Here is a 12,120-nt window from a genome sequence, read left to right on the forward strand (position 1 = left end):
GTATTTAGCGCTGATATACCACGTGGATTTTTTTGACTTGTTGTATTAAGTTTTCTTGATGCTACATTTTTTTCTATATATTGGTACGCCTGTAATTGAGTGTACGTTTTAAGCAAGCCTGGGAGGCACTGATTGGATTGAGGATATGACTTCGTGCACATCTTACTCAGATTGTTAACTCCATATTGTGTTAAATAATGCACCCTCTTTTTATCCTTTTGTTAGCTGTGATTTTAAAGCTTGAATGATTTTGTTAATTCTTGCAATGAAAAAGGCTCTTGTTCCAAGTGTTGAATGCTAGATGTTGCTTTTCCAATGGTACTTCTCTTCTAAAGGGTTATGTTGCACACTGCTAAAATTCGTTTGTCCCTTTTTTGACATTTTCTTTGTTTCCTTGTACCTTGTCTCTTTCCTTTCTACTCCACTGCATGTTCCTTCATATAATCTTTTTTTTTTTTTTACTTCTGTTTTGAGTATTTATTGTATCAGTGTTATCATGGAATACAAGCATGCTCTTAAGTCTTAAATTATGCAGTACCTTTTAATTTGCTTTTAATGTCTTTTTATTAAAGTTTAAATGATATGATGTTGCTTTATTGAAATGATTTGTAAGTTAAAATGGTTATGAAAGTAAATGTAATTATAAATAGTATGATTTTGTTATGCACCTGTTGCCTTCTATAAATTAAATTGCATTTTATTTTCACATGACTAATAGCAGTAATAATGCATGCGTTTAATAGTGACACGGGCCCTCCCTGTAACCCTTTCTAATCCCCTGTTCTATGTGCTTAGGTAAATAATGCCACAGCACGTGTAATGACAAATAAAAAGACCGTCAACCCTTACACGAATGGTAAGTGCATGAGCCCCCTGCTCTGGGTGACTGTCCCTGCATGCCACACCCCAGTCCTGCTCAACGGGGCACTCACTGCTCCTGGGGTGTCCCACTCTGCATCCCCTGCCTTCCTGCAGCTCAGAGTCCCAGGACATGAGGGGGTTGGGCACGAATGCCACCTCTGCAGAGGTTGGCTGATTCCCAACCAGCTGGGCAGAGCACTAATCCCCCTGACTGGACTCCCAGTGCTGGACCCCAGATCCCCCTGACTGGAATCCTAGTGCTGGACCCTGAATCCCCCTGACTGGAATCCCAGTGTTGGACCCCAAATCCCCCTGACTGGACTCCCAGTGCTGGACCCCAAATCCCCCTGACTGGACTCCCAGTGCTGGACCCCGAATCCCCCTGACTGGAATCCCAGTGCTGGACCCCGAATCCCCCTGACTGGAATCCCAATGTTCGAGCCCGAATCCCCCTGACTGGAATCCCAGTGTTGGACCCCAAATCCCCCTGACTGGAATCCCAGTGTTGGACCCCAAATCCCCCTGACTGGAATCCCAGTGCTGGACCCCAAATCCCCCTGACTGGAATCCCAGTGTTGGACCCCAAATCCCCCTGACTGGATTCCCAGTGTTGGACCCCAAATCCCCCTGACTGGAATCCCAGTGCTGGACCCCAAATCCCCCTGACTGGACTCCCAGTGTTGAACCCCAAATCCCCCTGCCTGGAATCCTAGTGTTGGACCCCGAATCCCCCTGACTGGAATCCCAGTGCTGGACCCCAAATCCCCCTGACTGGACTCCCAGTGTTGGACCCCAAATCCCCCTGACTGGACTCCCAGTGTTGGACCCCAGTGGCTTTTGTGGAGGACATGGACCTGGTGGGAGTGATGTTCTCTGCTTTGTGCAGTGTTAATGTAGTGATGAGTGAGGATTCAGCTTGGCTGGGGGGATGGAGGGAGGGAGACCAGCAAGAATGTTTTTCCTGTAGAACTTTTTAGCACCAGGACACACATCTGGTCAAAGATCATTTTCCATATCTTCCTTCCACAATTTATTAGGAGAAAGGAGGCTGGTACTGGCTGCTGCTTCCAATTTTTTTCTTTTCCCATGGAGAAATCAGAATTCCAAGCTATCTAAAAATGATATTCATTCTAATACTGACTTAAGTTGGTGTAATGTTGTACATTAATTATAGAAAATAATCCATAGTTATTTGAGGCATTTGGAAACAATACATTTCTTTAACGTTTCCTTTGGAATTATTGGATCACGTGCTTGAGTGTGTCATTGCTGGTTCAGAAAATGCAAATTCAAACAAGTTTCTAACTCAGTCGTGTCAAACAATAGCACATGAACTGAAGTTTATTGCAATTATGCTTTTAGTTCAGCTAGACTCTTTAGCTGTTGATATTTGCTTTTCAATTTAATTCCATTTTCCCATCCAGTAGAAAGCAGATGAAATGTGCACATAAAGGTTTCCTGAGGTAGATTAGGCTCTTTTCCATTTTGAAATATAATGGATCATATTTTCTGTATTTGAGGTCTCATTAGGGAGGTTTTACTAAAATCCAGGGCACAGAGTAGCTTTATTTTTTTAATAAAGCTCATCATTTTTTTGTAACACAGTAAAAATAAAACACAGGGATGATTTTCATGTGATGTGATAATTGGTGTAGTTAAAATGATCTGGAGAAAAAGGGGCTGAAATTCCTCAGGCTTTCTTAAAATCTGTTTTCTTCCTTGTTTTGTATGTAGATGTGAAGCTTGACAAATTATGCAGATGGGAAAATCTCCTTGGTTTTTACTGGTTTTAAAGCATCCCAGTGAATCTAGAGAGAGACACAAGGCTTGACTGGATCACATAAAGAGATTTTTATTGTAATACAGAGCTAAATTAACTATGTGCATATGAGCCTATGAACTCTGCCTGCTATATTGCAATGATAAAAGTAGTTTTTCTGTAAATGATGATGCATATTTTGTATTCATATTATCCTAAGGCTACGAAACTGTTCATGAGCAAATAACAGGTTACATATCAGCACAGCCAGTGCTGAAGGAAGGGAATGCTGGCAATAAGAGATGGGAGATTTTTAGCCATGTGGTTTTAGAGGAGGTTCATATCTATGCCCTGCACTGCAGGATTACTTAGGTCACACATTCTCATTCATTAATATCCAAGACCAGGATGAGCAAAATCTGCTGTTAAGTGTTTCCCACTTAAGTGTTTTGTTTGTCATTTTCCATCCTGTTCCATCCAATCTAAATCTCACCAGAAGTATGAAATACCCTGTTCAGTGCATAAATAAGTAGCATTTATTTATTGTGAACCCAGACATCCAAGGTGCTGCATGCAGAGTATTCTTATACACACCTTTTGCCAGGTGAAGAAAACCACCAAGTAAACCTCTGCTTGCAATTCATAGCTTTTGATTGTTTTCATCTTTTTTACCTTTTTTTTTTTTTAATATCTGAAGTTCCCTAAAGTAAACACACAAGGACAATCACGTCCCTCTTTCATAATCATCCCAAGCACCAAGGAATGAAGTGCAGACGTGTAAGGGGCTTCATTTGGCTTCATCAGTGCTTATACTATCAGTCATCCTGGCATGGTACAACTCCAGTTCTTTATCATTTTGTCATGAATTAACCACTGCTAGGGCTGATTATTTATTGAAGATTATTGTTGTCTAAAGTAAAGGGCTCATCTTTTAAATAAACTATAAGGCCAGTTTTTTCCACCAGCATGTTAGAATTTGCAAGACTCGTCTGATGCAGGTAGCCAGAAACATTTTGTTTGCACATGCCTTTTTGTTTGCTTCAGAACCACTTACTTTTTTATGCCTCTCTTTATCTTTCAAAGTGTGTGTTGTGACTGGCATATTGTTGGCAGGTATTCAAAAGGTAGTTGGGGCACATGTTGTATTCTATCAAAACGTCAGGAGCTGATATTTATTTTAATTTAAAAACAAGATACACTCTGTTATGTGTTTCATTCCTGAATACAGCTGGTTGTTTGATAGCAGGACTCATGTTGTTAATAGGATTGCAGAAGTCAGTAGATTTCAAGGCACAAAAACTTGATTTTTTTTTTTTATATATATACAGCTTTGTTCAAATAAGTCATGTACTTTTGTGTCCTAAATGGTCTCTGAAATAAGTATGCTTTCCAGTGAATGTTGACTTCTCAAATGAGCAGTTGTTGGGAGAGCTTTGTTTGTGGGTTTGTTACCAGTCAGGATGATTTTGATGGCTCACCTCGTGTTTTGGAGATACAACTGCTTTCTCTTTGCAAATAAATTCAATGTCAGGAGTGCAGCATGTTAGCAAAAATATTTGAGACATTTTTAGATGCTCCATCCTATCCTGTTCACAGCTGTACTTTCTTCTGATGCCATATTGCCGTTCAGGATGCTCTTCCAAGGGTTGTAGGGCACGGAGAATTATGGACAGGTACATTCAGAGAACTGCAGCAATAAAGGAGGAACAAGAAGCAGAGATCTGTAAAAGGACAAATATATTTTAAAGTTTATACTGGTGGTGCTTTGGATTTGAGCCTTCTGTTGCTCTAAATTTAGATTCAAAATCACATCTAGTGCCTATTAGCACAGTTAAATCCCCTCCCACTCCCTATCCCCCTCCCTGGGTAGCAAACAGGAGAGAAGGAAAAGGAGTCACAGGGTTCTTTCCTACCCAAGCCTTTCTCTGGCCATGGTGGCCTCTTCAGTCTATGAAACAAAAACAATCCTCTCTGTGTTGCTGGGCCCCATTTCTACCACAGATTGTTACCCCAGGATAATTTCCTTCCCTTCAGCACACTGGACATGTGCTTCTCTGGATGACTGGGAAACTGGGTCAGGCAGAGGGTTTTTTTCTTTGCTTGGCTGGTTTTTAGGTTTCAAGCTTTTACAGTTTTAACTCAAGAAGGAGATTAATATTGTGACAGTAAGAAAAATGCACAAAATTACACCCACAGCCGAGAATTTGCCTCCTCCAGCTGCTGCAGAAGGGTTACTTGGCAGCTGCTCGCTCGGATACATCAACTCCCATCACACTTGATTAACCCACACAGCTATGGGCCAGCACATTGTTGGCTGACAAGATAAAGTTAAGTTTAATTACTGTTATTTTCACGATGAATGAAGTATTTCCTCCATGGGCTTCAAAAAGTTAGATGAGACAGCCGTCACTGGGAGAGTGGTGAGGAGCTGAAATATGAGACTGCCTTTCAGCTGTGAAGAACAATCTGTGTCTTCCAGGATGATTTTTTTCTTTCTCTCAGACAAATTGTGGCACTGTTAGTGTAACTTAGAAGCTGAGAGATGTCTGTCAGCTGCTTTGACAGCAAAAGCTGACAGATCTAAAGTTCTGTCCAATCTTTCATTTTGCATGGTGTTGATCAGTGGTCTTCTGAGGAAGTATTGAATTTGAAATATTGGATATTCCCTAACATATATAAAGTTAGATTTTTACCCAGTCTTAAGATTTGAATGATTTTCTATCACAGAAAATTTGGCTAAGATATATGTTATGCTCTGACGTTCCTAAATATAATCCTGTGGAATGTAAATATGAAGGATCAGGTAAAATCCCTGTGGTATTTTCAGGAGGAAAAACCTTTTAGCTCTTCTTGGCTGGGCATTTTCCAGCTTCCCTGTCTTTTGGGTACATAGAGCAACTGCAGTCACTTCTGTAGAAAAAGTGTCATGCAAAACTGCTTACTCTGAACTTACTCATTAGTTGCCTTTCAAAACCACCCCTCCCCTCTCCTATTGAACAATTAATTACTGGGAAATAATTACTGTGCATGAGATGGAGGTAGCTTGAAAGGGTGGGAATAGTTTGTTTGTTATTGAGATTTTTGCACTGCACTTTTTTCAGTCTTATAATGCCTTGATGTTTTACGATTTTCCACTGTGCTTTTGCATTACATGATATGGCCAAGGCAGAAATAAATCTAGCGTGCATTTAAATTCTTCCAATCGTGGCTTTTGTGATTTTGAAAAGCTTTGTTGTCAGTGTCTGGATTGTGTTTTGATTCCAGCAGCAGTTATATGTTCTATTTTAAGTACCTTAGCTCTGGAGTTTACAACATGCTTCTGCTCAGGGCTTTTTCCTTTATTCCCATTTACAAAAAGTGCTTCCCACTCCTCTGATTTGAGTATGCTTTAGGAAAACCCCTAATTTTTCAGTTGCATTAATTCAGAATAATTGTTCACTGAAGAAAAAAGAGAATGTGGCTAGGGGGATGGTCTGTGGAGTTTGCAGTTAGCTGGGAGTGGATCTACCTGTGGCTGAGCAGCCCCCAGTAACTGGCACTGCACCGCAGCTGAGAACATGAACGAGTTTGCAGCACTTTAGCTCTTCTCTTGCCCTTTCCCCTCCAGTCCCTCCAGCCTGGTTCTCTTTAACATCCCCATGCTTTGCACACCCCTGGGTCTGCCGCCAGCCTGGGGATGCTGCATCAGGTGTAAAGGGTAAGCAGTAATTTGGAGTTTGTCCAGAACACAGGTAGAGCAGATCGATGAGTTCTGTGCTACGGTTCTGGGGCAGTGTTGGGAGGACAGTGATGATTTAAGAGGAAAGCAGTGGCTGATTTGTATCCCTTGAGACCTGGCATTTGACTGGACCCCATGGAGCATATCCCTCCTGTCACAACAGACATTGCCATGCTGTGGCTGTGCTTTCCTTTTGCCAGGGTAGAATCAAAATGCTCCAATTATCTGGTTGGCCCGTAACCCTCACTAGCAGAGGCTTATCAGAAATGATTGTGTCCAGAGAATGAACTGTCCTGGCTTCTCTGGCTAGTAACCAGAGAGCCAAAACAATGGCTAAGAATCATCTGCCCTATACTAGAGACTATGGGGATACCTGAAGTGGTGCTGGTTTCATTCCAGAGCTTGAGGGAGTAAATCCATGTGCATTTCAACCAAGGTAATTCACCTGGCCATTTATTCCAGTGCCACATGTCTGGAGAATGCCTTGTTTCATGACTTATTTTCATACCTCAGACTCTGATATTAAAGATCAATAATCAAAGACAACTTTGAAACTTGAATTACAATGACCTTTCTTGAAGTAATTTTGTCTTTATTTTCAATACAATAGTATTTATAGTAATAATAATAGTTATTATTATCACTAATTGCAATATTAACTGTTATGTTTTTATTTGCTGCAGGCTGGAAATTAAATCCAGTTGTTGGTGCAGTTTATAGTCCAGAGTTCTATGCAGGTAAGGATTGCTCAATGATTGTCCCACTGGCCATATTTCATTTTAGTATTCTTTAAAACATGCAAAAGTATAGAATCTGTGTTTGGTATGAGGTTTGCTTTCTTTGTGTGATTCACATTATTTGCAAGTCATTTACACATTTGTGATTCAAGATTTTTCCTTACCTGGGCATAATAAACTTTATATAGAAGATCTATGAATGCCTTTTTGTTGGAAAGTAGCTAGTATAACATGAAATGTACAGCAATATCCTAGTCTTACATGAGATTTTATTTTATTTCATATTTTAGTGCAGTCACTTTCTTCCAGGAATTCTTTAAGGAGCAACAGCCAAAAAATCTTACCTATAAGTATGTATATCTATATATATAGAGTACATATATGTATGTAGACATACGTAGATATAGAGTATATGCAATCATAATTTTTTCTGGAGCATTTTTCTTTACATTTTATAGTTAGTGTTTCAGTTTGATGTTTTTGTATTTTAAATCTATATTTTCACCTGACTGAGACCATAGTCTGATTCTGGTTGCAACTTGGAATTAGAAATTCAGTTTTTGTCTGCTGGAAGTCAGTCGTGGCTAGCAGGAGTTTCTAAATATGCTTTAGAAACAGAATTGAGAATAAACTTACTTGTAGTCTGAAATTTATTCCAGAGGAATTTGACATCCCAAACAGCCATCAGGAAAGCATTTTTCATGGATGGTAGTTCAGCATGGGAAGAGGTTGTCATGTTTGCAGAAGCTGGGGAATCTCCACTCATGGAGATACTTGAGTCTCCAGTTGACAAAGCTGAAAAACTTTTGTTAATTTGAGGGACTTCAAGAGATGAAAATTGTTGAAAATGATGTTATTACAACCACATAATTAAGGTTAAAAAACAGCTTCTACTAGATAGATAAATATCTTCCAATTAGGGTAAAAGTGGCACAGTATAATAAAAAAAACGAACTTGGCATTCATGGAATTGCAGTATTTGGTGCAGGCAGAATTTATTTCCTTGCTGATGTATGTCTATGTTGAAAACAGGAATTTAACATTGATCTCGTTTGAGTACTTAGTGAACCAACCCTGAACCTGCATAAATTAGAAAGTCAGAGTTATTAGTCATTTTATATAAATGACTTTGTGTTAATGACAAATATAATAATATTCCCATAGTACAGTAATCAATTTTCTAATACGTATGCAGAATTAACAATCTGACTTATAATTGTCTCATGAAGTAGGGCATGAAGAGTTCACATAGTTTGTAAATTAAAATCAATATTTTCAATCTCTCCTGAAGGTAATTTTCCTAATTTACTGGACTTTTCCCTAACATTTATTTTGTCTTTTAATTATAAAATGGCAGGTTATTGATTTTTTTGTATAACCTCCTAAAGTCCCAAGTGCATTTTTATTGCCAACACTAGGGAGGTATTTGCCCTTCTTAATGAGAATCTTTAATTACCATTAGAAGAGTATTTATTTAATTTTATGAATTATGACACGAACTCCACCACACCTTTGCAGAAAGTTCCATCAAGATATTCATTTATTTCAGAATTTTTTTTCTCTTCATACATGCAGGCAGGCTTTTGTTTGGGTTTTGTTGTGTTTTTCAATGCATGTCAAATGCATTTTATTTATATTGACTAAAATGATATCTCTTACATTTAAGCATATAAACTTTCTTTTAAACAATTTAGTTAAAATTGTGCTGATCTTGTAAAGTTTTAGGAAATTAAACAGTAAAACAACACTGCAATTCTTGCATTTCAGAATAGAAAACTTTGACTTATGTTTACTTTTGGGTTCCCTCCACCAACTTTCTTAGAGAAGAAGCAATTGAATTTTTGAAGAGTATAAAATTAGAGATGTGGTTTTTAAGACAGAGTTCTACTTGTTTAGTTTACTTATTGTCTCCAGCACTGTCATGACAAAACTGCACCAACTTTTTCACAGTCAGTGCAAGAAGTTCCTTTAGCTCCTAATAAATGATGAAAAATTTGGCCACTTCTGAAATAAAGATGATACATCTACAGAGAAACTGTTGATTTAAAGTACCTTTAATCTTCATAAATAAGTGAAAAACAGAAGGTTATACAAAGCTGTCAGGATGGCACTGATGAATGGCAAATTCCCCCGTTTCTCAATTGCTGGCGGCGCCACAGCCGCGAGGCTTCCCCGTATTGTACATCAAATCTGCCAACTCATTTCTGTGATTAAATATTCCATCAGTGCGGGCTGGAAGGCGGTAAAGCTTAACAAGATTCATAAGATGCACCACTTGAATACACATAACTCACTTCCTTGGATGGAGAGCACCCCGCATGCACAGGAAAATTAGAATTGAGTTAAATTACTCCGTAAGACAAGATCAATAGGGAAAGGAGAAGATCCCCTAATGCAATGCAAATCTAAGATATAGTTATGTCCTGACAACTTGAAGCAGACAATTAAAGTCAAATAGGGAGGAACGCAATGTAAATCAACCCTAAAACCTTGAAGATAATGGTAAACAGTAGGACCAGTGACATGATTGTTATAGCTTGGGGTTTTTTTGGAGTGTACACTTCTGTGAAGAAAAACCGTTATTGAGAAGATGTGTGGCAGCTAAAAATGGAGACTCCGAGATGCACAACAGACACTGTGGTAGGAAAGTATTACTTGAGGAGTGCAAAATACTATAAATTTACAAAACACTATGGATTTTTCTTCCTGGATTTCCCTTCTAAGGCTTTTTTTGTGCCTGTGAAATGCTTGTGCTGCAGTAAATTACAATGCTCTGGCAGTGTGGCTCTCTAGGTGTGGTGGCCTTGGTGTGGATTTCCAGAAACACATTTGGGAAGGGCCCTCAGGAGACTCCTGCTGCACTTCCAGGGCCTAGCAAGGCTCCCTGGTGGCCACCAGTTCCTGCCCTTCCCACCTTTCTGCTGGGAAGTCCTAAAATGATATTTCACAGAAAACTAAAGGACATTTTTTTTTTTTGTTTATCATTTCCATCTTTTCAGAGAATTGCATTTTTCTGTATATGATCATGGATAGGAAATTTTTAAAAAGATGACTTATGTCCACAGTCTCCCTCTATTAAATAAAAGGTTTTCCTTAAGGGTTTCCCCTTTTAAGGGGGTTTTCCTCTTATGAGAAAGGAATGCTTAATGAAGTTGTGTTATCCATTTCTTATCTTTTCCAGTAAAATATTTACTAAATTCTTAGGTAGGGCTTAATAAGGAAATTTGTAGGAAGCACTCTGTGATTTGTCTCACAAAGTCTTTGTAGAAACTGGGGTATTTTTTTCATCTGTTTGTATTTCCATCCAGTTTTAAATACATCCCACAGTTTTCCTGTATTTAAGTTAGAGTCTGTTCTTTTCCCCATACACTCATTTATGGCTGGGAAAATACAGATTTGCAGCTGGGTTTCTTTACTAGGTATGCTCTGGTACTTTCTTTGTTTCTGCAGTTTGTTAGAATATCATTTTCACCTGCTTATTTTTATATAGTATATATTTTATCCATAATTCCAAACCTTTCTTTTTGCCTCAGGCAGTCTGACAGCCAAGTTCCATGTTGTTTCTTTCAGTTATTGCTGATCTTTTTGTTTTTCTCTTTTGGGTTTTGGAACAATGAATTTTTGAGCAATCTCTTGCACTCTCCTTATTGAAATATAGAATATTGTTGCACCTGTGTTACTACAACAGATCAGTCCTGTACAGCAGGTACCTTGAGACACAGAAAGGCCACTTTAAAAGACTTTTTTATTCCTGGCAGAAAACAGTTTTGTTATACACGTTGGAGAGACTCATTTTTGGCAGTTCCCAAATGCAAGGTGGGGGAAAAGATGTTACAGAACTTACTTGGAAATCTAGTGAATACTCTTTCAGAGAACAGGGGAATTCACAGTAACTCACATGAGAAGATATTCTTTTCTGGTCATAACCAAAACCAATATTTCAGAAATTTCAATATTTAAGTTGATAGTGGAAAAAGAAAGGACTGAAGATTAGAGGTGAAGAACAATTAGAGCACCGCTGAGTGGAAAACAGAAGGATCCCATCCTTCTTTTACTTAAGGCACTATTATTTTTCCTGCGTTTTATTAAGTTCTAGTAGTTTCAGGAGACACTTTCAAGTCATCCCACATAGCTGAGTAGTTGTATTCACTTCATTAATAGCCTTAACCCAGTGAAGACTATTGTAAGCACCCAGTTTCTTGAGCAGTTATTCCATGAGCACTGGTAAAATTTTCCCCATCACTCAAAGTGAAAAAGAGGGGAATAGTCTGTGCATTTTAAACTATTTTATAAGGCCTCAGAAGAGAGAGAAGTTTTAGATGCCCAGGGCCTTTAGGCATTTGGAAGCCAGCAGTATCCACCAACAATCAGATTTTGTAAAAAACTTCCTTTCAAAAATTCATTCAAAAGTTTGGAATAGAATGTTACATGTCATTAGAAGTAAAGAACTACCATAGCAATATGTATAAAACCATGCCCTTAAGTAAAATGAATCCAGAGGAAAAGAGGATTCCTGTACACTTGCTAATACTAATTCTCTTTGTTCGTGTCTTAAAACATCTATTTCTGGAGCGTAAGAGCACCTGGGATTCATTTCATCTTTCTAGTGTTTCTCTTTGAATTTAAATGAGTCTTGCATAAGCTCAGCAAATACCCTAGAAACACTTCTCAGTGTTTGGAGTTTGGGAAGCTGAATTATATGCTTGCACAGCATTCTAATCCTGGGGTAAAAGTTCACTCTATGGTATCTGTAAAGCAGAATTTTTCCAAAAGCTGTCTGTCATTCCATAGATTAACTCATTTTACCATTTGATTACATACACTTGGTTTCAAACTTTGCTATTGATTAAGCAGATTTTCCTAAATAAATATATTTGCAGTAATATTAGATAAGCAGCTTAAATAGTTTTCTAACTGCAGTCAAATAATTATTGTTTAACATTCCACCTGTGTTGTTTCAAAAATCATAATGTTAAAAGTACCATCCTACAAATGAGGAGTTCCTAGGTAGATTAGCAACACTGATGACAGCTAATGCATTTCTA

At 38.4% G+C, this 12,120-nt stretch overlaps 1 protein-coding gene across 50 annotated transcripts in view; it reads left to right on the top strand.

Annotated features, from left to right (window-relative positions):
* The window catches only part of RBFOX1 (RNA binding fox-1 homolog 1), a 1,156,138-nt gene that overhangs the window by 1,071,888 nt on the left and 72,130 nt on the right, over positions 1 to 12,120 (top strand). For all 50 annotated transcript variants that reach the window (XM_068206663.1, XM_068206660.1, XM_068206659.1 and 47 more), the window contains 2 exons: positions 796 to 856; positions 7,022 to 7,075. In XM_068206663.1, the coding sequence (XP_068062764.1) occupies positions 796 to 856; positions 7,022 to 7,075 (115 nt within the window). The remainder of the gene's footprint in view (positions 1 to 795; positions 857 to 7,021; positions 7,076 to 12,120) is intronic.

This window comes from Anomalospiza imberbis, chromosome 16, assembly GCF_031753505.1.
Source record: "Anomalospiza imberbis isolate Cuckoo-Finch-1a 21T00152 chromosome 16, ASM3175350v1, whole genome shotgun sequence".
NCBI classification, from domain to species: Eukaryota; Metazoa; Chordata; class Aves; order Passeriformes; family Viduidae; genus Anomalospiza; species Anomalospiza imberbis.